The sequence below is a fragment of the Mus pahari genome, chromosome 2, assembly GCF_900095145.1.
Source record: "Mus pahari chromosome 2, PAHARI_EIJ_v1.1, whole genome shotgun sequence".
Classification (NCBI taxonomy): domain Eukaryota; kingdom Metazoa; phylum Chordata; class Mammalia; order Rodentia; family Muridae; genus Mus; species Mus pahari.
This window is the reverse complement of record NC_034591.1, coordinates 50,206,703-50,232,888: the sequence shown is the minus strand read 5'-3', so window position 1 is coordinate 50,232,888 and position 26,186 is coordinate 50,206,703. Positions and strand designations below refer to the sequence as shown.

The following is a 26,186-nucleotide window of genomic DNA, read 5'->3' as shown; positions in this document are numbered from 1 at the left end:
ACCATACATCTCAGATCCATCCATCTCTGTTTCTTTAGCACTGGGATCTCACCCCAGCCTTTTCACGTGTGTTCTGGAACCGAGGTCAGATCCTCATGCTTGCCCAGCCGTCATTCTTCTGAGATGTCTCCCAGACCTCCATCATTTTCATTTTTAGGAGCTATGTTTTCCCTCTGATGTTCCTTTTTTTAAAGACGTTATTTTTATAGCTTTGCAGAAAGGTGTTAAAATAGTACCTAGGTCTCATGTGCCCTTTACTCAGCTTTCCAGTGTAGTACACCATCAGAACTAGAGTATTAAAGCTTGTACAACTTGTGTATAGTTGTAGGCTATCTCACCACCTGTGTGCATATGCACAGAGCTATAGTTACAATAAAGAACTTCATTACCACAATAGCTCCCTCATGGCACCTCTCCCAATCACACCCGTTTTCCTCTCTTACTGCCCTCATCCCTGGCAACCACAAATATGTTTTCTGTTTCTGTATTGCCAGCTTAAGAATGCTATAAGAATAGAGTCATCCTGAGTATGACCTTTCCGGATGGCTTTCTCTTTCTACTCAGGATAGTGTCTTGAGACACCTCACAGAGTGATGCATGCAGTTGACTTCTTAGTTGTTGGCTAGTACTCGTAGTGTGGGTAGACCAGTACTCTGTAGTCTGGATAGACTGGTTTGTTCACTCATTAACTCATCCAGTCAGTGTAAAACATTTTGATTGCTTTCAGTCTGAGACTATTAGAAATCGAGATTTCAGCTTTTGTGTGGACATTAATCTTCATTTCTGTAAGATAGATAGGTACCCAGGAGTGCAGTGGCTAAGTTATATGGTAAGCATATGTTTAGTTTTCATAGAAAATGTTGTGTGATTTTTTTTTCCCAGAGAGGCTGTACCACTTTTCGTTCCTATTAATAGTGTATGAGAATTTTAGATTTTGCAAAATGTTGGTAACATCTAATATTGTCAATGTAGATACATTGTGTTATTTCATTGTGGGATTAAAAACGTGTGTGTGGGGGGTAGTGGTGGTGGTGGTAAGAAGGCAACTTGTGAGAGTTGGTTTTTCCACCATGTATGTTGCCAGGTTTGGTAGTGAGTGCCTTTACCGACCAAGTCGTCTTGCCAACCCTCATTATGGTTTTAGTTTGTAGTCTCTAATGGACACAAAGGCTGGCAATCTTGTTATGTACTTATCTGTCATCAAGAGAACCTCTTCAGCAAAATGGCTTTGGGTCTTTTTTTTTTTTTTGAGATTGGGTCTCACACTGGAGCTCATTGTAGTCTTCCAGCCTCAGCCTCAGCCTTGGCCTGATGAGTGCTAGGATTACAAATATGAACCTCCACACTCTGCTTCCTGCTCAAATGCTTGAACCTTTTATTTCCTTTTGTTGCCATTGTTGCTGACTGCATAAATATTGTTTTGGTTTTTTTTTTTTTTTTTTTTGAACAACAGATAATAATTAGGATTTAAATTCCTTACTGCCTTTTGTTTTTCTTGGAGTTTCTATATGCCTTTACTTTGACTCTACTTCTTATGAATGTGTCTACATCATTATCACTGTAATTATTACTATCAAATTTTATTTTTATCCTATATTTTTATAATGGAGGAAAACTTCCTACATCACTATCACTATAATTTTTCCATAATTATCTTTTCCAAAACTTTCTCTCTATATACTATACTGAAAATTTTATGCCAGGTGGCAAAGAGAGATTTGTATTGTAATTTTGTTTTCCATAAATGCTATATTGTACATATGGTGTTTTGACTTTTTTTTTTTTTTCCCCTACTTAACAATATGTCTTGAAGCTCTGGGTGCCAGCTGATCCCAGTTCTGGTAAGGACTTCCTTTGCTTATAGATGGCTGCCTTCTTAGGGTGTCCTCACAGTGGATGTGCGGAGAGAGACGTTCACTAGTTTCTCTTTTTAAAATGTTATTTTGTGTTTTTTAAAAGTTGACTTGGGAAGCCAGGCACAGTGGTGCAGGCCTTTAGTCCCAGGGCTCAAGAGGCACAGACAAGATCTTTGTGAGTTTAAGGCCAGCCTGGTCTACATAGTGGGTTCAGAACAGCCAGGGCTACAGAGTGAGTCCCTTCTCAGAAAAACCAGACAACAGAAAGAGTTGATTTGTGGCTGTAAGTGTGGTATATGCATGTATAGGTGTTCATTCCCGTGCATATCTGTTCAAAATTCAGCATTTAGTGTCTTGCTCTGCTGCTCCCCATCTTCTGTTTGGAGACAGAGTCTCACTGAACTTGGAATTCATTGCTTGAGCTCAGCTGGCTGGTCTGTGAACTTCAGGAATCTGCTTGTCCCATCCTGTGTAATATCCTGTTGCCCATGTCCCCCACCATTAGGCTTACAGGTGCATACATCCCATCATGCCCAGCTTTTGATGTGAAGGCTAGGGATTGGAACACATGTAAACACTTTACCAACTGGCCACTCGTGTCCTTTCATAAGGACACTGATACTGTTCTCCGATTTCTTTTAACCCTCTGCTGTCCATTTGTTTCTGAGTAGATTTTAAAAGGTGATGAAGATATTTTTATTTTTTTATTGAGAAGAGGCCTGTTGATGGTGAGCTACAGATGATGATATTTACCAAGATGGGCAAGGGGTAATTGTCTGATACAGTGGTGAGTATGTGTGTGGGGTGGTGTGATATTGTGACCCAGCTCCCAAGAGCTTTCATGAACCCTTACTCAGCCACTATTTATTTCCCATTGTGGGGGACACCTGAGGCAGCTGATTCTTTGGCCTGGACTTTCCCTGGCACTTATTCCGCTGTCATAAGCCAGTCAACTCATTTTCAGTTGTCAATCTTGAGTTATACATGGCCTGTTCCTCTGCCAGCCACATAACTCCCTATTCCCTAGAATTCTGCCTCCACAGTCAGCAGCTTCTCTGTGAGTCTGAGCTCAGTCACCATCACTTATCCCTCTTTCTTCAGGGTTGTTTATATCCTTAAGATATTTCTTAATGAAGTCCTTACTGACGTTTTGGGAGGAAGTGAAAACCAGTGTGTCCGTTCTGTCTGTTCTCACTTCCAGATCATCATCACCACCACCACCACCACCATCATGTACAATGATATTACTTCCTTGTATGTTTTCTGACGTGTTTAAAAGAACAATAAGTGTGATAAGGTTGCCTTACTTAATCCTCACTGCCATTGTCAGCTATAGTAGTTCCACAGACACTTTTGAATAAGTGAATATAAGTCTGAAACTGAAAGGAGAAGTTAAGGGTAAAATCACACCATTTAGAGATTGGAAGTGCGTGAAAGGAAATCCGTGTAAATCTGACTCAGAGAGCGTCTATTGAGTGAGAAGGAGGAATCCTGAGAAACACCGTAATTAAGGGAATGAGTCATGTATCGGTGGAACGTTGAGGAGAGAGAGAGAGATTGCTGAAGCCAATGCAGTAGAAATAGGCGGGGGTTTTGTTGTTGTTTTTAATATATTCTCTAAGTTTCAGAAAAAGTATGCATTATGTTTGGCGAGTAGATTTTTGATGTTTGTTAGCTGGCATGAGAGCCATAATCAAATGGTGGGGACAGTAGTCACTGCAGTGGATGACAGTAAAGTCCAGACAGAGTGGTGACTTTTGCCACTGTTAAACTTGGCAGAAGAGAATAAGGGTAGGGCACTACTCCTGTAATATGATTTGTTATAAATAATACCCTTACTTAGGAGCTTGATAGAAACTCTTCTTTCTTTATCTCTTCTGGCTCTGCTAGATGATTCTCATGAAAAACTCATGTGACTTCGCAGACAGTCTGAAGCTACAGTTTCCTTGAAAACCTCCATTTATATGTATCTCCATCGATGCTGTCTGTTGGCTGGAGCTAATAAGCTCTCACAAATGTCCTTTTCTGTGTGACTGGGACCTTCCCATACTTGGTGACTGAGTTCTAAGAGTAAGTGGCTCAAGAGAGCCAGGTGAAGCTGTACTGTCTTTCACCGGCATGTCACTTCCCTCAGCGTCCCAGGGTCACCAGCATCTGGAGATGATGAAAGCGGTAGGCCTCATCTCTCAGTCAACAGACTGGAAGGCCACAGCCTACTGGGATGGGAAACTTTGACTCCATAATGAGTAGTAGTAGCTACTGAGGAAGCTATCAGTGTGCATGGAGTCTTGGGCCAAGATGAACGTTTTATATTAACATAACTGGATTAATTAAGACACCCATTTTTAAAAGTTCCTCTTTGAAGAAAACCTATTTTATGTGAGATTACCTCAGTCCCCTCATTTGTGGACATGCAGGGAGGGAGATTCTGAAGCAAATGTACAGTGACGTAAAGAAAAAAAAACAGAAGTGTACCTGTCAGCATATGATCCTCTACAGAAACATGGTGAATCCAAGAAGCACCTATGGTTCAGCATCTGCTGCCGGTGGCTTGCCTTGTGTTACTGTAATTTTTCTTCAGAAAAGTCCCATGCAAACTTTTCATTAATCTTTCTTCTCCAGCATTCATATCTTCACAAAGCTATGTCTTATTTTGCATAGTCTGTCGGTATGCAAAGAAGTGTTCTACTAAAATACTGTTGTGATTGTATGGTTCGGAGCTGGTCCTCACTCCTGGTCTATAGTCAGGCTCATCATGTGGCGCCTCCTTCTCCAGGTCCCGGGTTATAGCCCACGATCCCACATACTTACTAATGGCTATTGAGGTTCTGAGATTACATAACCCTTTGGAAATTTGGTGGAAACCCAGGACGCATACACAGAATTTTTCACAGGGCTTCATGACATTCATGGAAACTCACCAGCGAGCTCCCGTGAAAACCCTGGCAGGAGTTCAGATTCACAGTGGCTAACAGTTAAATACTTAGTCAGATGTCAAACAACATAGGACATGCTTACTAAATGAAAGGAGCAGTTGCCATTTTGCTGACTTTTGACTTTCTTTAGCAAATAGAACAATTTGCTTTTCAAACATCCCCTTAAAATGGCTTTTCTGTTAGAATTTATTTCCACCTGGAATACTTTTTCCACCTCTCTCATTATCTAGTACCCATTCTTCCACGAAACCTGTTTTCTCAACCCAATGTCTGATGGCCTTTTTTCAGACTTTTAAGAGTCTCGGATGGTGTGCTACTCCTGTGGTACTGATAGGTGCATGGGCCTTCATGTTGTGTGTGTGTGTGTGTTTATGTATGTGCCTTTCTGTGTGTTGAGTTGGGGGGGGTGCATCTTACAAAGTTGCCCTGGTTGGCCTAGAACTCATATTCTTCCCACCTAACCCTCCAAAGGAGCTGGGTTACAGGTGTGCAACATTGTGCTTGGCTTCATTATATTTGGCAGGCATTTCCATTGTAATAGATACTGAGAGAGGTACAAAGTTGGTCCCCTGTTTCAAGGTGGACAGTGGTCAGGGCATGTAGTCAAATGAACCTTTTCCTCCTGGGGTCAATTTTGGTCATGGTCTTTATCACAGACACAGGAAAGTGACTTAAAACACTGCCTCTCTAGTGATATGCCCCTTTGACATATTTGGTAATTTCCCAAAAAGCCTGTAGTAATTTATAAACACGAACTTTCCCAACTTCGTGCTCTCTCATGATGAACTTCAGAATGACCACAGATCTTATATCTTTACTTTAAACATGTGTCAAAAGTTGTCCTTCCTACCTGGGCTCCGGGCCTCTGCTCATTCACCTGTAAGCATCCTTAAATCTCTCCTTTCTCCTCCCAAAACACATAAACAATGCCAAGCAGAAAGAGACAGAGTGAGTTCACCCTGGCAACTCTGGAGAGAAAATAAAAAAGACCATCTGTCTACTTACTGCCTCCACCCCTTCTTAGACCCTATCTGACCCTTTGATTTTGTTTCTGCCCATGTTACTTTTACGATAACTGCTCCCATCAGGGCACATCAACAATGTCCTGGTTTGTAAATCCAAATTGACCTTTCTGTTCTGTTGCTTGACCTGGATTCCTGTTTGCCTGCTCTCTTGTGATCTCTTGTTGTTGGGTTTGACAACTTTGTTCTGTGTTGGTTGCTTGCTTCGTCCTATAACTCTTCTATAATTTGTGTAATCCACTCTCTTTGGCCTATTCTGAATCCCAGCCAAGGCTTCTCTTCACCTGAAGAAACTTCTCAGTGTACACTGTATTTCCCAGAGTGATATTGGTTAGTCCCATGGCTTCGGTAATTCCCAAATCTTTTTTTAGCCTGACTCTCTCCTGATCTCTTGCATTTTTGGTAACCTACGAACATCTCACACTTAATATGTCCCCAAATGTCACACATGATGCTTTTGCAAATATGCTTCTTTGGCTGCCTTCTCTGGGGCTTAGGGTGTCCCTGCCCTCTTTTGTACAGTGGTCTGTGAGCAGCCATGTTGACTTTACATTTTAAAGATGAGGGCGGGGTGGCACTGGGCAAGCACTCTACCACAGAGCTACAATTCCATTTTCCATTTCAAAGATTTCTTGAAACTTCTTTTTAGGGCTTCCTATCCCTTAACATAAGTCTTTCAACTGGTTTTTATACCTCTTTTCTTGACTATAATCTTATTCTCCATATTGTGCAGATCAATCATCCCAAAAGATAAATAAGATCTCATCACTCCTCCCTAATCCTTCAGTGGCCTCCTGTCATCTTCTCTTGGGCTCCTCAAGTTCCACACTGTTGACATATAGGCTGGCTCTAGTGTTGTTATAGGATGTTGACCAGTATCTCTTGTCTCTTCTAGGAAATGCTAGGGGTACACCCTACTACTCTGTTGTGACAACCCAAAATGTCTCCAGACCTTGATAAATGTCCCTGGGCACAGAGCTGGTGAAATTGCATCTATTAGACTCTACTGATTGACAGAATGCCATGCCAGTGCCTTAGGTGTTTTGGCTAGAAGGCGCTTTGTGATGCCCGCCCTGGCTCTCCAATGGCATTTGTTCTCTCCTAGCCCACAATACCCATGCCTTCCACTGACCACTAGGTTCCCTGAGAAGTGGCCTGCACATTGCGTTCATGCTCTTCTGTCTGTCAGGGCCTTAGAGCGCCCACCGCTACTTTTGACCCTTGACTGATCTCCATGACCTTCAGAATTTGGTTTAGCAAGTACCTTCTAGGAAGCAGTTCTTGACCCAGTCTTGAGTCCCCCACCTCCACCCCCGTTCTCTCTCTTTGTTCATCACGTTGACACCTATGTCTCTGCAGGCAGGGAGCAAGAGCTGATGGCCAGGCCTGTGTCCCACATAGGGACCTACTTCTACTAGGCACTCAGGAAGAGATGTCCTTGGAATGAATTGTGCTACGTCTTTGTAGAAGGAATAGTTAGTCTCCTTTGACACAGCTTCTGCTCACAGCACTTTCAGTCCCCACCACTCCAGCCTGTGTATTTCCTGGAAACAAAGCCAGTTAGTTGGTCAGTAGGTCAAGAAGCCGCCATCCCCAAGGCAGGAGTTTTCAGGAGGAAAGTGTGCCTCCTCTTCAGAGCCTGTGGCACTCTGCTGGCAAAGCAGCACACAGAGCTTAATGTCGACTTGGATTCCAGAACAGACTGAGAAAGTGAACTGAAACGAGAACTCTGGAAAGAAACCTAACATTTTTCTCCAGCAGCATATGGATTTCTCATTAGTCCATGTAAGGGAAAACCGGGGGCGGGGAGGCCTCAGCAGCTGCAGCTGTCCACACTCCCTCCCCGCACCATCCCGCCCCACCACACCTGCTCCCCAGAGGCACCCTTACTTCTCAGCTATTTTGGCTTAGGTATGGACAAATCTCCAGGGTCCAGCAGAGACTAGCCTGGAAGTTTTCAAAAGAAACTCTGCTAGGAAACAAAAGTAAAAACAGGAACTAGGGTCTAGAAATGATAAAATATAGACTGGGGGGAACAGTCCCTCAGCGTAAGATAAGTGAGGACAGTGTGTGTGTGTGTGTGTGTGTGTGTGTGTGTGTGTGTGTGTGTGTGTNGAGAGAGAGAGAGAGAGAGAGAGAGAGAGAGAGAGAGAGAGAGTGTATTTGCTGGACTTAGTTCACTATTTAATTTTTCATGATATTGTCTGCCTCTGGAAACTCTACCTATGTCTCTCTCCATGTTTGCATTCCCTTTCACCATCTTTGTCTTGGGAAGGTATTGAAACTGACATCACAGTGGCTTGCTCATCTAGGCAGCCATTACAGATCACAATGAGAAATGGGGTTTCCCCCATTTTTTCTGAGGGCATGCTTGCAGGCAGTCGCAGAGAAGTGGTGCTCAGTGTGCAGAGGGGAGGTTGTCCTTGCCTGGTGACAAATGAAGAGCACAGACAAGATCACCGGCTTTTTAATAGCGTGAAGGGACTGACTTCTTTACCTTGAGGGCTTTGTTGTTTTTTTCTTTCTTTTTTTCCCCTTTTATCTTTCAGGTAATTGAAGTGGCAGACGGTGGGGCTGAGAGTCTTATAGCGGTTGCCTGGCATATGAGAAGCTCTGGGTTCAATCCTCAGTGCTAAAAAAAAAAAGCAGATGGTTTTATGTTTCATGTGGTGAAAGTAAATTTAATTAAAAAGTAAATATACTTACCTTAAAAAACAAACTAGCAAGTGGAAGTTTTGAAGAGTTTATGTACTTACTTTGCAAAATTTAAAATGGATAATTTTCTGTAGGTACCCCAGTTTTGTTTTGTAAACTTTTAAAAATGACATGTGTGTGTACATTTGTGTGTATGCTTGCCACAGTGCTGAAGTCAGAGGACAACTTCCTGGAGTTGGTCCTCCCCTTCTACCATGTGGGTCTTAAAGATGGAATTCAGGTAATTGGATTGGTAGTAAACATCTTTTCTAGTGCCCTCAGTTTTTAAAAATTCTTGGTCTCTAAAATCCAAAAACATTGGCCAACAGGTATTGATAAACCACAGGAGTGGACTAGGCTATATTTACTGTGTAGGCCATTTAGAAAGGTATTCTGATGTGTGTGATTCATTTCACAGCCCTCCCAACTGCATGCTTGCCCCTCGCTGTTTTCAAAGGGAAGTGATCCAGTCTTTGTAAGTTTGATGTTCTCTCCTTAGGAACTAGATAGGATGGTTCAGTCCTCAGACAAATGGTCAGTTCTCAGACTGACCAACTGTAGCAATAATAGATGTACTTATGTACTAGGTCCCATACACATGAGTCGGACATTGTCCCTGTCTTCAAGAAAAATCCTAGCTCAGGGGAAAGCTGTAGTTTCAGAAGATGGGCTGGGGTCCATATTTTGCCAGCCAGGCAGCCTCATAGTGGACAAAGGTTTTGCCAAGGAGAAGCTGAGGAAAGGCACTTTGGGCAGTTATCTGCCTAAACTGGAGACATGGGGGGTTGGAGGGTGTGGAGGGGAGATCCCCACGGGTATAACATGGGGACACACGCAGATATTACCTGAACAAAACATATGCATGCTTTCCATATCTGCAGACCAGAAACAGGCCAAAGCAAGAAAGCTCTTTATTCTGAGCTTGCCCTTCCTTAGTGGCTTTTGCATTCACCTCAGGAATTTAATATGGGGTATTGTCTGTGCTTGGATTCACAGAGTTAACTACCAGAACACAGCATAACACAAGGCAAGTCTGACATAGATACCTCTTCCGACCATAAGCTCACTCGAGCCCAACATGAGCCTCAGCTGCTAGAGAGCAGATGCCATAGCTGACATCTGTGGAGCTCCAGAGAGCCTACAGAGGGGACCCTGGCCTGCCAGCATCTGCAGCATCTGGATCCTGCCTGCCACGCTATAGGGAGCTGTGGATAAAACCTAGAAGTGTCCTGAGGAAAGGGCCCTGAAGCCATGTGCAAAGAATAACCTTAAAAGGAGTCTGCATAGCTATCTCATTGGAGGACATCCTTTTTAAGGGTTTCTTCTCTGCACACAGTACTCTGAGGATTATTTTGATAAAATGTGGAAATGTTTTGATAGAAACAAGGTAAATGTCTACACCCAAGGAAATGTCATTCTTAAGAGTCCTGCATGTAAGGGACAGTTGATCCTCTGAACCTCACTCATCTTTGGAGTCTGAAATTTTAGCATGTGTTCCTCACATTAACTCCCTCCCTTGTCAACTTTGTTCTTTTGCAGTATCTGACCAGACGGATACCACAGAACCCAAGGTATCAACATGTCAAGTCAAGACTGGATACTGGTAAGTAAAAATCAGAAACAGAATTTAAACAAAACAAAACAAAACCAAAAACCTAGTAGCTATTGATAAACAGGAAAGTGCCCACCAAACTGGGGTCAGCCATAGCTGGGAGTGCCTTGTCACTTTGACCTGGTGTCTTTGAAAGTTGTTTTTAGACTATCAGTAAAAATTTTGCACTCACGTAAACTCAGTTGTTATTGCTAACCCCATTAAAAGTCATCTAAATCAAGAAAGGAAATCCTAGGAGCTGAAGCCATTGTTCAATAAGTTACAGGGCTGACCCTGTGTAAACACCAGGAGGTCACACTCCATTTTGGAGTACCTTAAGTGTACTCCATCAAACTGACAGCTTATACATGTGCATGTTTGTTAGGTCCAGTGTTTGCAGAGTGCTGACTGCACGTGTAAGTGTAGACTCTGGGAGACAGGAGGATGGCTGCAGGTTGTGGCTTTTGCAATTAGAACCCCAGGACTCACTCGGAGTCAGACTGCCTTGAATAAGAAACTACAATAGCAGCTGAGATTGAATTAGTGCTGCCCTTCAGTGAAAGGCAGTTAGTTGTAAGAAAGCCATCCTGATAATTTCCGTGTGGTCTGCATCTCTCTAAGTTCTGCTTCTGATGCTGCCCAGATCCCAGTGGATCTGCAGCCTTGTGACGGTTAGATTGCTTGTTTCTTTTTCCTTCAGCCTTTGCCTCACAATTCAGAGTTTTCTGTATCTGAAGACACCTGGGGGAGGTGAAGGGGAGCTGCCTTTGCTCACATGACCTGCCCCTTTCCCCAGGTTCCTTGAAAATCACTGTGTTCATTCAGCACTTCTCTCCCTTGCACAGATGCAAACATTTGCAGGGGACCAGATTTGCAGGTACTATTTCTTTGAAACATTCCTGTGCTACGCAGATATTTATTCTTACACATATCCTGTGTGATGGGCAAGTAGAAATATTATTACTGTTTAAGAGGAGAAAATTGTGACCTGAATTTTGTGGGGTTTTTTTTTTCAGTTCTATTCCTTGTACCACAGTAAATAAAGTAAAATAAAATAAATATTTAAGACCCCAGGTTTATTCCAGACATCTTGATTTATCTATACCTTCATAACTTTTTTCTCAAGGAAATATGATAAGAATTTGTGCCACCCTCTTCTGTCTCTTCAATTCAAGCCATAACCAAAATTTGACTTAATAATGGTATCTGAAATTAATTTTAATTTTTAATGCAGTACTTAACATCTGATTTTGTAGTGCATATTAAATGTTGGAACCCTTTTATATCCTGAGAGTTTTTAAATGCTTTTTGTTAATTAAGCTTTTTATTTTGAGATAATTGTGGGTTCACATGCGCTTGTAAGAAGTGAAATGGAAATTCCACACAGCCTTTACCCAGTGTCTCTGAACCTGCACTATTGCCATGGTGATGCCAGCGTCCCTACAGCCAAGCTGTGGAGGGAGCACTGCCATGCCTGCCAAGGCCGCCACGCGCCCTTTAGGAGCCCTGCCCACGTGTCACTCCATCCTTCTGTGAGCCTCACAACTGCAGATTTCCGACCTCTCATTCTGTCTTCTTCCAAGTGCTACATGTATGGAGCTGCATGGAACACAGCCTTCCACTTCTCCGTCTCTTTCCTTGCTGTCTGTACATGTGTATCGCTGAGGAGCAAACACAGAGCCTTAAACATGCTAGGCTATTGCTCTACCGCAGAGCCTCGCTCAGCCTGGATGGGCGGTTGTTGTAGAAGGGAAGCTTGTTCCTTTGTTACTGGCTGGTATTCCCTGGTATGGCTATACTTGATTTAATCACTTATTTGTTGAACATTAACACTGTTTCCAATTGGGGAGAGTTTTTTGTTTGTTTGTTTGTTTTGTTTTGTTTTGTTTTTTAAAGTGTGGTAGGCATTGATTTAGATTTTTGTGTGAGCAGGTCTTAGTTTTGTTTTTTGTTTTTTGTTTTTTTTCTGGAATGAATGCCTAGAGCCACAGTTGCTGGGTCATATTGTAGTTTGGTTTGATTCAATTTGCTTTTTAGTTTGTTATTTCTCTTTTTGAGACAAAGTCTCAAGTAGCTCAGACTGGGCTCATAGTCCTTCTAGAGCCCAGGCTGGCCTTGAATCCCTTTCAGTTTTAAGAAACTGTCAAACTGTTTCCCAGAGTGGCTACAGCGGCAGGAGATGAGCGATGACAGTCTGCACACCTTCACCTGCACTTGGCACCTGACATCACACTCCTAGTTTTACCTATCCTGATGAGGCCCTCCAAAGCATAGCATCACCATGTCACGCCTACCCAGTAGCTCATCAGGAGTGTCTGTGCACCTGCTTGTTTTCTGTCATCTTTGCTGACATGCCATGCTGACTGGATTATGTGCATTGTTCCCACTGACTTCCCAGTTCCTTCTGTCTTCCAGATACCCAGACTTGTGAGTGGCATGATTTGCAGGTATACTTCTCCATCTGTAACTTGTCCTTTCCTCCTCCTGACCATCTTTGAAGAAGCTTTTCATCTTGATGAGGTCCATTTTTAATCTGTTTTCTCTTCATAATCATAATCCCATCGTCTACTTTAAGAACTTTTGGCCTAAACTACATCTCAGACACCTTTTTTCCCCCCGAAAGTCTTTAGGTTTTATGTTTAAGTTCGAGGTTTATTTTGAACTGCTTTTATGTGAAGTCGGCTGACTTAGATGAAGATTAGCTTTCTCATTTAGGGGTGTCCTCCTGCTCTGACACTGTCGTCTTTGTCAATAGTCAGGAGATATGTATGTGGGTTTATTTCCTGGTCTCTGTGTTGTCCCTTTGATCTATATATGTAGACTCTTGCCAGTACCACACAGTCTTGATGAATGTAGCCTCACAGTAAACTGGATACCTGGGCTGGGTTAGCCTCATTATTCTCATTCCATTCTTTGCAAAATTCTCTTAACTATTCCCTTGCCTTTCCATATACATTTTAGAGTAATTTTATTTACATCTATAAAAGTGCTGGGTTTTTTTAATAGGAATTATTTATCAGTTTGGAGAGAATTAACATTTTTAACTATGCTGAGAGTTATTGGCCTGTTTTCTGTTCCTGGGAATTTGCCTATTCTGAGCATTGTATAGTGTAGTGCATTCCAGGCATGCCCATGCCACAGTGTTAGTCGGCTCTCCATTCCTTTTCATTGCCAAATAATGTTCTATTAAATGGGTATTCCATACTTTATGGACATGGTATGTTTTAAGAGCATCAGTATATGCAAGTTTTTGTGTACATGTGTTTCTAGTTCTCTTGTGTATATATTGAGGAATTGAATTACTGGTCATATGATACTTCTTTTTTTTTCTGAAGACATACCAAATTTTTCTAATCAAACCATACCACTTTACCATGCCATCTGCAGGGTGGGAGGGGTGTGTCCTCTCCACACCCTCTCAGTGCTTGGCCCATCGTCTTGGTTAAGACTGCCGAGATGGAGTGTCTTCCTTGATCTTACCTTGTGTGCTACTGATGACTGACGATGGCGAGCCCCATTCTGTGTGCTTACTGGCACTTGTATATTTCCTGTGGAGAGGTGTCTGTTCAGATGATTTGCTCATTTTTAAAAGTGGTTATTTTTCCACATTGTAAGTTCTTTTGTTTATTCTGGGTACTAGACTCTTAACAGAAATATGATTTTCAGATGTGTGTTCCCATGCTGTGGGTTGTCTGGGGTTTCTGTGGGACTTAACTAGAAGGGTAAATTACATCTACCCATCTTCTCTAGAAGCAAAAGTCTCTCAAACTAGTTCTATAACAGCTTTCGGAAGGGCCAGAGTGGGCCTTACTGCTTCAAGCCCCAAATATTTTATAGTCAGTGTGGGAACAAATTCCTGCCCTAGCATTTGGTTTGGTGTGTGTTTCACATTTAGCCATCAATCAGCTTTAGGGAGAGATCTCTAGTGTTTGCGTTTTCAAATATTTTTGTGTGTGGAACTTGTGGGTTATATGGATAGCCTGCCATGGATGCTCTCGGGGTACAGTGGCCCAAAGGTTAGCATTGCCACTGGTAAAAGTGTTGAGTCTTCCTGAAGAAAACACTAAGAGGGACCTGAGAGCCCATGCTGCAGGGAGAAGGTCCTACCTTGGCACGTTTTTAAGCTTTGCAGCCAGAGACATGGAAATGGGCAGAATGAATGAGCAGTTCCCATCTCTAGGCTAAGTAGGTGAGCCTTTAATCCTTTCTTATGAAACGGTGATTAATTTAGAATCATTCATGCACACACAAAATCAAGACTTCTGTGGCATGTCTTGTATTCTTGAAAGGCTGCTCCCTCCCTTTGGAAGAGGTTCTTTTGTCTCTGTCCTCCTGACTCCACTTCTCACAGAAACCTGTACGCTGGTAGAGCTGTGGCTGACATCTCAGAATTACACTGAGCTTCCAGCACGGCTTTGTGTCATAGGTGCCTAAGTGGATCTCCTCAGTCCCTGCCAGACTGTGCCTGTGGCTGGCCTCTCTGAGGCTCCCCTGCCGGCATTTTGTCCTGTCCCAGCTCTGTGTTCTGCAACCACAGGCTGCAACCCGGCTCGTCCTGGCTCGTCGCCTTGTGCTGTTTTCAATCTTAGGCATGTCTGCAGCTCTCAGATCCCACAGCCCTCCTCCACTGGCCTTTGTAGCATGATTTTCACTTTTGTGGGTGTCACCTTCCTTTTGTTACATCTGCACAACTAATCATTTCCTTTTCTCTTCATTAGTCTCTACTTTCCCTGAATATTCGCTAATAGTTTTGATCTTAAGCACTCAAGCTCATTACAGGCTACACGTACTTCATTTTTATTTGGTATTTGATTTGTCTCTTTCGTCAAAGGAAGGAATGTATGTGAAAGGCTTTTACAAACCAGAAAGCTGTAGACCCACATATAACTCCTCTGGGTTAACAAAGGATCACTGTGCCTCTTTTCAAGCTTCCTGCTCCTCCTGAGCCAAAAGAACTTCTCCATAGAGGAGGGAAATATTGAAGAAAAGAATGAAGCTGTGGAGCTGTCTCTTAGCAACAGAATTCCTGCCTTATAAATCTCACCTCTCTAGCTTACTGCGGCTCACAAGCATTTGCCTTTGTTACATGCTCAGTACAAATAACGTTATTAAATTATAGGAACACAATGCGGGAAACTCAAAGCACTGAGTCACTCCGTGGATCGATTGTGCTCTGGCTTTGCATAGGGCTACTGATGGACTTGTTTCTTTCTCTTGATTCAAATTGGGGAACTCTTGTTAGATATCTTTCATTGCAACTTCAGTGGTAAACAAGGCAGAAACAAGTATCACCTTAGGCATTTCTAGGCTGCCTGAGTCGATGGCTCATACGTGTACCCTGTAACATAATCATGTATCAATCAACTTGTACCTCATCATTTAAAGAAAGTCAGAAAATCGGGTGTGTGAAACAAGCCAAATCAGGATGTGATCATTTACATTATAAAATAACTTACCCTAAGGACTTTCAGACAGCAGACCAGCCAATGTTTTTTAGTGTCTCCTACACTAGAACACAGGAGTGAAGCTTGCAAGTATGCGTGTGGATGTGCACAGATAAATAGCCTTGGGCTTTCTGGTGAAGAAGGTAGATAAGGCAGTCCAGTCAGTGACAAAAGCTTGCTGCAGGAATGCAGGGAGGGTAAAGCTACTTCCTGGTGGATAAGCCAGTGTTAGGGACATTAGAAAATGAAGGTTAGCTGAGCTCAAGGAAAGCCATTAAGACTGTGCTGGAAAAGCCAGCAAGCCGCTGGCACCGTCCCTGTTCAAGCCAGGAGCTTGGTTCAGTATTGGGCATTGGACAGCTGCTGAGCTTTTAGTTTCCTTTGTTTGGCTTTTTAATTAGTGTTATTTAGGAAAATTTGGCAATAATACTTGATTTTTTTTTAAGTTCTCTGATAGCTTTTCAGGCTCCTCTGGTATAAAAGACATGTTTGTAAATAAATGACCTATGAAGTTCCTCTGTTTCCAGTAATTTTGTTGCAATTAGATGTAGTAAAACAAAGCACTTATTTGACACACTACTAGCAAATGGGTGATAAAGTGCCACTGTTCATACTGGGTCTGTTACAGGGCCTGGGGGCAGTCCTCCAGGTCTCCTCTCTCCAGCTGAAGCCCTGTGGAAACGCTCCACTGTCTTCTCTCCTTCACCTGGAGAGGAGCAGCGAAAGGCTGGGAAGAAAAGGGCCTTTGTTACTTTGTTACTGCCTCTTTTAGATTTGTTCATAATTTCCGCAGGCATTTGTGAAATACAAAAGGTTTTCTTTATTTCCTGCAGTTTTTTATTTTCCTTCAGTAGGAAAAACAAATGATGGGGGAGTGGGGAGTGAGGGGAGCCCTTGCTTCTGAGCGTCCCAGTGGGGGTCTGCTGATATAAGATGCAGTGCTATGCAAACCTACAGGAAATGTTGATAGTGAAGAAATTAACTTTCAGGAATAGGCACATAGCTTAATGGTAGAGTATTCACTTAGTACATATATGGCCATGGGTTCAATCCCTAGCACTGCAGAATTTTAAAAAACATACACATATAAAAATAAAGTTAAAAAAAAAAAAAAAAGAAAGTTCAGATAGTTTGTTAGTAGAAACAGTATTAGTTGTAACTACAATATTTTAATAAAAGATAAAATAAATGAGGCTGGCTGTTGTTTTTCCATTCCTCAGGGAGTTTGTAGCATCAGATGGTCCTGTGATCAAAGACGGAACACTTCCCACAGGTTATAATGTTTTTAAAACCACAGGAGAACCGTGGCCATAGCTTAGGGTAGACTCCTTGCCTTGCATGCAGGAAGCCTGGGGTTCAGTCTTCACTACCAGTGACAATAAAACGCCAGTAGAAGAGCCAGATGGGTCTGTGAACCATACTAGAAGCCAGGAGGTTGGGAACACTAATCCTCGAATAATTGCTAAGTTGCTACATTGCTGGGCAAATTGATGAGGCTTTTTTTTTTTTTCTTCAAGCTTTCTTCCTAGATTACCTGAAGCTCCCCCAAACCTAAAGACACACGGCCACTTCAACCACACACTGCGAAGGAGACAGGAAGGGGCCTGTCAGTAGGGTTCTTGTGTCAAGTGTTTTAAGGATAAGACTGTAAGATGCTGAACAGCAACCTAATTGGCTTTTTCTTCAGAACCTCGTTGTGTTGACTGACAAGTCTACACTTGAGTTCAGAGCTTCGGTAGGAAGAGGGGCAGGGATCCAGGAAGAGTTGATGGTTTCTGCTGTGGGATTCCTGGGTCAGCTCTCTGGTCAAAAGGCTTATTTTAGACATTTAAGGAGTATTGGCTTTTTCATTCTCTCCCTTTGTATATCCTCCCCCACAAAAGGAGGAAGAGAGCTTTGACCCAAGAAAGAAACCCAAAGCTCCTAAAACAGATTGACTTGGTTGTTGACTGGTTCTTGGGATCTTGGGAGCGTCTTCTGAAACATACTCAGGCTCTCTCTTGAGACAGCATTAGGCCTCCCAAGCAGCCCCAATTGCTTTCGAGCTTCCAGAAAGACACCATCTGAGTTTAGGGGTACACTGCATCCTTACTATCATAATAGTGTGTCCTAAGATAAAAACAAGCTAAAATAATGATGACAGTAATCATAAACAGAAGCCTAAAATTGTGGATTTTTATTCTGTGATGAACCCATGGTAAATTTTTAATAACTAAGTATGGTATAATTTTGAAAATACATTTGGGGGTTTAAGACAGGATTTTTTTTTTCCCTTAGTTTCTGACCCAAACATGAAGAAAAATTCAGAATAGTGCTTTGCAATGTGAGTTTATGTCATTTATTAAAAGCATTACTTTGATCTGAAGTTAGGCTGAGACTCAAGGTTTAAAGAGAGGCAACGCTGTAGAAATGAAAATTATTTTGAGTGTTTTTCATTTACCATATTTAGGTGCAAGATGGAACTTGCCATGTTAAATCAAATCAAATTGCAGCACATTCAGTTCAAATAATAATAATAACAGCTATGGCTTGAAAGCTAGAATTTAATTCATTTGGAAACCAGAATGATCAGTTTTAAAGCATGAAAATGCTCCAAACCACCTTGGCCAGTGCTGAGTACTGTAGAACCAGACCATAAAACATGAGGGTTGGGCGTACTCCATGGCAGTGGGAACCTCGGCATGCCAAGCCCATGATGAGCGCTTGTGCCCAGATTGTGTGGTCTAGTTCAGGTTGCAGCATCAGCATGAATAGTGAAACACACCGTGGGGGAGGGGAAGGGGAAGCCACAGAGACAAAGTGGAGTGGAAAGAGTTCTTGGGCAGCCACAGAGGCAGATTTTACACAGTCACAGATGATTGCTTCTTTCTTGTCTTCCTCTGTATATCTAACCACAAAAGGCTGTGGGAGATAGAAGGAGGAAGAAAACCTCTTGACTAAAAGGGGACACAAGGGAGTGTGGCCTGTAAAGGATCATCTGTATTGCCTGAGGCTGAGGAGGTTGAGGAGGTGCACAGCAGAGGGGAGCACTTCATAGGTTCCCTTTCCCTAGCTGCCGCCACCTAACCTGAAAGGCTGTTGAAAACACACGTGCGTGCGCGCACACACACACACACACACACACACACACACACACACACACACACACACACGGCTCATTTGCCTGTTCTCCCAAGTTCTCTAATAACAGGACAGAGGAGCTGACGGGTGCTTACTCTCAGCCTGATTTTACAATGGTACTCAGTTCCCAACAATAAAGCATAGCTAAGATTTGCCTTCTCTTTCTAGGTAACAGCATGACCAAATACATTGAGAAGCTAGAAGAGATTAAAAAAAGTGAGTACCGCTATCGATGGCCTTGGAGAAAAGGTGGAGAAAAGGTGACTCTGTAGTCATCTATCAGCTGATGTCAACTGGCCGTTGCTTCTACAGTGGCCATGTGTGGCGGGCTTTGGGGGTCAGGTGAGCCTGGTAGACACCCCTGTGGCTAATACTTACACCCATAAAGGAATCTTAATGTTAGAATGTGGAGACAGCCACAGGCCAAGTTTCTGGTTTTGTTGGACTGTAGTCTATGTGGTCTTTTTATCTGATGCCCAGTCTTCTTACTCAGTCCATACCTGAGAATGGGGTAATAATAGCTCTCTTCATAATGTTTTCACAAATATTCTTGGTGAGTGTTCATGACCTGACCTTAGTGTTCTCCACTGGCCACCTATTGCAGTCTGCTTTCTTTTAATTAACAACTGTATTTCACGCATATCCCTTTTAGAAGCTAATCTTCTGCAGAGATGTCTGACTGGCCCTCACCAAGAATCATCATTTTTTAATCTGTGTCTAAAACCAATCAATATAAAATTTCAATATTGGGGCCAGAATTAAAGAAGACATAAAACATCTGTTTTCTGAGATGGATTTGACTGGTGTGAAGTAGGAGATCCCAGAGCCAGGGTTTTTGGCCTATAAAGGAAGAGGCTGTCTTATCTCAGGTCAGGAGTTGGCTCTGCTAACATGCATCTTCTTGGGAGGGAAATTACAATTCTGAAATACACTAGAATTTTTTTTTGTTATAGCAGATAATTTTAATTAAAAAAATTATGCCCCATTTTAATTGCACAGTGTAGGAGATCTACAGTAGATGCAGCTTGGGGGCAGTTTTCTGCATTCTTTATTTCCCTACACTCAGCTAGAAGACCCGGTTCTACAGAGATTTTAAAATACATATTTAATATTAAATAAGTATATGGTTTCAGGCCCTTCTTATTCACTTTACATGATGTGAGTTATATGTCTTAATTAAAATGCATTACATTTCTGAACTATAAAAGAAAATCCTGTTTACTCACCAACACTGCCCTGCCGTCGTTCTCGGCGCACGTGAGGCAGGCAACACCCAGCTGGCCTCTTTCTGTTAGGGGATTGTGCTCTCCTTCAGCTCCTTTCATCTAAAGCTAGATGTGAGCTCAATGTCCTTACCAGGAAGTTGTCCCATAAGAAATGTCCTGTTGCACTGAGATCAGCTAAACCTTGCTTTAAAACATTTCTTATGAGCACAATGTGGTTTTCAGTCTCTAACTTTAAATGGAGACTATGTCCTGCAAAGAACCATTCTTGGAATTGAATCCTTGAACATATTCCCTCCCTCCTTCCTCCCTTAGAAGTCACAGACTTCCTTTCACCTCCCCCTGCTGCTTTGTATTCATCCTGACAGAAGCACTTTAGATTTCTGGTTTGGCACCTACATTCCCCCTCATTTTCTGTTGCAAGTGTTCTCTAGGGTCTGTGGGGAGGAGAATGATGCCTTGTTTCTTGACATCCTAGACCCAGCTCTTTGCAGGCCTCACCTCAGATGCCACATTGTGAAATCACAAACCTTGCTCTGTTACTCTCTTTGATTTGTCTTCCTCTGTGAGTTCGACGTCCTTTTCTTTGCTAGTAACGTGTTTCGACAGAACCCTGGAAATGCAGAACCCTTTGTAATGTGAACATTCTTTGGACTGTACCTGGGGAAAACGATGCTCTCTGCTATTGACCATTGACAAAGCCCACTCTTGGGGCCTGGTGGTTAGATGACACTAGTTGGACCCAGTGTGAAACATCCTAGATAGTCAGGTCTCTGTCCTTCCAGTAACTCGAGAGAGGCCGACTCAGCCCGTCCACTCACTAGAGAAGCACAGCTCGCTCGTGTACCTGAGCTGGGGTGATCTGTGTCCTGTAGGGTCCGAGAAAAGCCCAGGAAGCAGAAGCCCCACTCTTAAAGCCGAGTTCTCTCTCGAGAGGACAGACTAACAGAGTTGTCCAGGCCTTCCTTTTGTATAAAATTTAAAACTCCGCATAAGGCTCTGACTTGATCTTGTGTCTTCGAGTAACCATGTCCGACAGTCCCATTGACGGCTCTCCTCAGCCAGAACCAGGTACGTGATGCCCAGGCTACATGATGTGGTGGGCTCCAAGGGCTGTGCAGAAGGCCGTCTGCAGACTATAGCAACGCATGGTATTTACCCTGTATAATCTCTGCTTAGCTAGAGGCGATTTTAATGCATACTTTTTATACTTACAGGTATTTCAAGCTATTTAATGATTCCAAAAGAATACCATGGATAGATGTCAAAATCCAAGCTCCTTGAAAGATATCGGCTCTCCCATTTTCTAATTTATTGCTATTTTGATTTACAAAAATGACTTTGGGTGGGCAGGTTGGTAGCAATTTGGAGGAAATGTTGTAGCAACTCACCTTTTCTTTTAAGGACTCTACTCAGTCTGTTGGGATTTGCATCCAGGCACATTTATTAACTATTTTATCCAGCAGAAGTTGCTCTAAGAACCTTCTAGAAATAGTCTACTTGCCAAATTGCTCTCTTCAAGACATTTTAAAATAGAGAAGTTTTAATTCCTTGCAAGAAGGAGCCGTACTATATTTAACAGATGGCTAGTTTTAAGGTAGTATTATTTCCTGACTCTAATTATTAAAATATTTGGTAAATCAGGCTTAGATTACCCTCCAAAGCAACCATCTGGTTTGTGCTGAGTTTTTGGAGAATTCATGGAACTGATTAGTAACACCAAGTAAATAATCTTAAACACCTTTAATCCTTTCCTTTGTTGCTAGGAGTCTTGGTTTATGAGACATTCTATGAAGGCCATGGCAATTATCCAGCTAACCTTTAGTAATTCTGAAATAATGAGGTGGTCTTGAAGGAGTCCTGGGCACCAGTGTAAAAACCATGAACGGGAAGGAAGGATAAAGGCGGGCAGAGTTCAACAATGTGCGCTTTAAAATTAGCATCATTGTTAGAAAAACTTCAGGAAGTGAGCTTCTGCTGAGAATCTTCAGAGCAGATATTAGAAAAGTGAGGTGGAGTTCTCATGTTTATTTGCTGAGATACGAAGATGTATTTTTTTCTTTGAAGACAGGGTCTTGCTTTTAGTTCAGGTTGTTCTTGAACTCGGGATTCTTCTGCCTCTGCCTCCCAGATGCTGGAGTTACGGAATGTTCTACCATGCCTGGCTGATACAAAGAGCTGTTGCTATAACAGTAGAAGCACCCTCACTAGAGTTATATTTCAAAACTATAAAGATGATATTGAGCGAATACTGATTGCTTAGATTGGTTTTGATTTGATTTGATGTTCGTTGTGGTAAAAACACAAAACATAATTTACCATCCAAATCATTTTTAAGTGGGCAGTTACTGCAGAAGTGTTGTGTTCTTGTTGTTGTTCAGTATACCTCCAGAGCACACACACTCGTGATGTTTCAGGTCTCTGGCATAGTTACATCCACAGGATAAAATGATAGCTCTCTTTGAAGTCAGAGTCAGAACGGCAGGGTATGAATGCCTTAGCAGCTGTTTGGCCTGAGGCAACTCAGCTTCTCCTAGTCTCTGTCATCATTTGTAAAATGTAGACATTTATCCCTTGCTCTGTTCTGCCAAGGATTTGAGGCAGCTCACAAGAATGCACGCCACACAATGTGGCCATGCCATGGTGGAGGCAGCTTAGAGGAAGGCAGGCTCCTGAGTCAGCCGAGGCACGGGAGGATGGAGAAAATAGCACCTCAGGAGGATGGAGAACATAGCACCTTTCCTCTTCTGGGCACACTGAAAATGAAAACCAAATGATTTGTGTAAAAGCACACTCATAACTTGAAAGTGATATCATATAACTTGATAACTGGAGAAAATGTGTAGCTCAAAGAGAGCAAAGTGAACCCACAGAAATAAATGTTGTATTTTGCTCTTTCAGATTATAGATACAAAAAAGATGAACTTTTCAAGAGACTAAAAGTTACCACTTTTGCCCAGCTGGTAAGTGTCATGGTTTTCCTGTTGGAGAAAAGAGTTTGTGCTGTTCTACGGGAGCATTGCTAGGTATCTCTGGGGTCTTTTTGCAAAGAGTGGTTTCTGATTATTTCACCATGAGGGTAGGAGCTGGTATGTATGGGGAAGGTGTTCACAAAAGGATAGTGTGGCATTCCTCTCTTTAAGGGTTCCATATAATAAATACATCTGCATTCTATTCTTAGTGACCAGACCTGTGGTTTAGGTTTTATTCACTTTTATTTTATTTACTGATTAAAAACAAAAAACAAAAAAGCCAAAAAACAACAACAAAACAAAACAAAAAACAAGTTCCTCCCCTTGTTCTGTCCCTGAGCATCTTTCCAAACTGCTCTACTGTGAGTAATTTCCTTACTTTGGGCAAAGCATTTTCTGAAAAATCATTTTTTTCTCAAAAATATAATGGACAGGGTGTGTTTATCACCTCCAACCAAGGGGTTTACCAATGTGACTCAGTTTGATCTGTGATCCTATGGACAGTGCTTTAAAAATGAACACTGTGCTAAGACATGTCCACATTTCCTTTTATTTCTCAATTGTACAGGGAAATGTTGACACCATTTTGTGTTGTTATAGGTCAGTATCATGTTCAAGAAATATACTATGTTGTGCTGAACCAGACTCTATAAAGATGTGACTTTAAACTCTCAGCCAAGTTTCTTATCCTAACTGATTCTTTTTGGGCTTCTGTGTTGATACCTAACATTTTTGTTTGTTTGTTTGTTCGTTGTGCTATTCGTGTTTAATGTTTTAAAAGAGTTTTGCTTATTATTGTTGTTATCCTGTTTTTTTGTGGAACATTCATCTGTGGGATAATTACCACCCTGATGGTTAAGAGGCCTGAAATTCAATAAGATTTGCCAGTCAGGACACTGACAGCATCTTAAAACAAGATGTCTTTGATGTTTGGAGTTTCCCGCCCTTTTGTAAAAGACAGAATCGCCTTTGTTTAGAATAAAATATGCACACATCCACAGGTTTCATTCTTTTCTATCAGGTCATTCAAGTCGCTTCCCTGTCAGATCAAACACTAGAAGTGACAGCTGAGGAGATCCAAAGGCTTGAAGGTAATGGGAACTGAGGACATAGGGAATTGACAGATTGACCATGGCTGGAAGTGCTCAGCCTGTCCATTTATTGTTGTGTTCACAGGGACTTGGGTCATTGATATGTCCGTTTGCAATTAGTCACTCTGAGAGAAATGCTGTCTACTGCCCTAATTATTCTCGTTTCTTGTTTAAGAAATGTTTTCTGACACACAGTTTCACTGTTTTAGATGGTTAAATATATACTTTTTTCAAGCAATTTTTTTTTTTTTTTTTTTTTTTTTTTTTTTTTTTGGTTTTTCAAGACAGGGTTTCTCTGTGTAGTCCTGGCTCTCCTGGAACTCACTCTGTAGACCAGGCTGGCCTTGAAACAAATATTTCTAATGTCTTCTGCACACACACAGGTTACAGAATTCGAGTGGTAAAAGACAAAAGCTGAGCAAACATCTCTGCTTCCATGGGATTTGTAGCTGTCCTGTGCACACACAACTATGCACATGTGTCAGGGAGAATGATACAATGCTACAAAATTACCCAGGTTCATTGAAGGAAGGCAGCGACCATTTGTTAAATGTGTATCACTGGTTACTTTGTGTGAATTGTATTGTTTAATACTCTCAGAAACTATCAGGAAGGTGCATTTCATAGATGGGAAGTCCAAGCATGTGAGGTAAAACCCTGGGTGGCATATCTGGTGAGTGGGTGGAGGACACCAATCTAAACATCTCCAGTAGTCACTTTCTCATTGTATCACCAAGGGATTCTGCAGAATTCCTTTGAAAATATGTGAGATACGGTGGGAGTTCTCAGGAAGGATGTTTACCAGTTAGACAGAAACAGGCTTCCTGGAGGCATCTGAACTAGGCCTCAAAGGGGTACGAGTTATGGGGGCGGGGAGTGAGCAGCCCCAGCAAGGCGTGAACATAAAAGGCAGATGTGTATGCCGGGAATCTGGTAATCCAGGCTGGCTCTGGTCTTTAGGGACAGTAGATACTGGGTTCGAGATAAGGCCAGGAAGATAAGCAGGCTCCAGATTTCCTTGCTTAAATACCAACTGGAAAATAAAACCCGTCTAATTGTACACTCATGAAAGGAATACACAGACTTCGGGTCTTGATTTTATCCTGAAGTACCCTGCAATCAATGTGTGCCTGTTTACTGAAGAGGAATGCATTTGTTAAGGTTGATGTAGGTCAGGAATTTAACTTCTGATTTCAAGACAAGGTTCTCAGGAAGTCTGAACACTGGTTTTGTGCAACTTAACTGCCATTGCACTGGGCTGGGTTTGTTAGGGAGGGTAAAGAGAATCTGAACACGACGGGCATTTATCTTTGACAGATGCCTCTCGCCCAGCAGAGGACTAAGGGCTCATTGTAACGGAGATAATTGTGTCTCCTCATACAAGCACTCCCAATTTTAACCGGGTTATATAAGCACCTAGATTTGGCCTTTAATTCATTGTTGAGATTGCTGCCCCAGAACATATGGGCACATGTAATTTTCTCTTCTGAGATAAATTTGCAGAGCAAAATAGGCTCTTGTAAAGTAAGATGGCATAATGTGTGAGTAATATTAGTGTTTCTCTAGTGCACCGCACAGATGACAATGCAGTCAGACCTGCCTGGAGACCACCAGACTGTTCTTGTGTATGTGTTGCTTAACGTTGAAGAATGCAAACCTCTCTTTTTACAGTGCTGGTGCTTTTTCCTGACTTAAAAAATATACTTCAGGATGGCAAAAATATATCCAGAAGAAATATGATGATGATAAATAATACTCAGGGTCGATGTTTGGATTCATTTCCTGCATCCCCCACTCACCCTGGCCAATGTGTGCTCTCTCTGTATAGCTTTGCTTTGCTCTCCCTTAACATTTTTTTCATGCATATTTTCCATATCATTAAACAGACTTCAAAAACAGGATTGTAAAAGTTGTGTTCTTGTCTATATCTATCCTTGGGACATACATCGTAATTTAATTATTCTACTGTAGGGTATACCAGGGATTTTTTTTCTGATTTGTCACTTTGATGACAGAGTGCCACACTGTATATGTGTAAACAGGCATATAAGTCTCGTTCCTTAAAAATGAGTTGCTGCAGATGGTTGAAGGTAACCACTCCCATACCACCCCCAGTGTGGTTTGACCAGCGCTCACTAGCTCATTCCTGTCAGGAGTGAATGGGAACACCTTGCCACTAACCTGGAATAATCATCCCTTAGAAACTACTCACTCAAGCTGGGCGTGGTGGCGCACAC

At 42.2% G+C, this 26,186-nt stretch overlaps 1 protein-coding gene across 2 annotated transcripts in view; it reads left to right on the top strand.

Annotated features, from left to right (window-relative positions):
- Positions 1 to 26,186, top strand: part of Cep41 (centrosomal protein 41) — a 39,741-nt gene that overhangs the window by 2,890 nt on the left and 10,665 nt on the right. The window contains exons 1-5 of one of the 2 annotated variants that reach the window (XM_029535602.1): positions 9,822 to 9,895; positions 10,048 to 10,111; positions 18,832 to 18,879; positions 22,788 to 22,849; positions 23,880 to 23,949. In XM_029535602.1, coding sequence (XP_029391462.1) covers positions 9,869 to 9,895; positions 10,048 to 10,111; positions 18,832 to 18,879; positions 22,788 to 22,849; positions 23,880 to 23,949 — 271 coding nt within the window. In that variant the 5' untranslated portion in view covers positions 9,822 to 9,868. Of the gene's footprint in view, positions 1 to 9,821; positions 9,896 to 10,047; positions 10,112 to 18,831; positions 18,880 to 22,787; positions 22,850 to 23,879; positions 23,950 to 26,186 lie in introns of those variants that run through there. The other variant, XM_021190242.1, reaches the window with a different exon arrangement.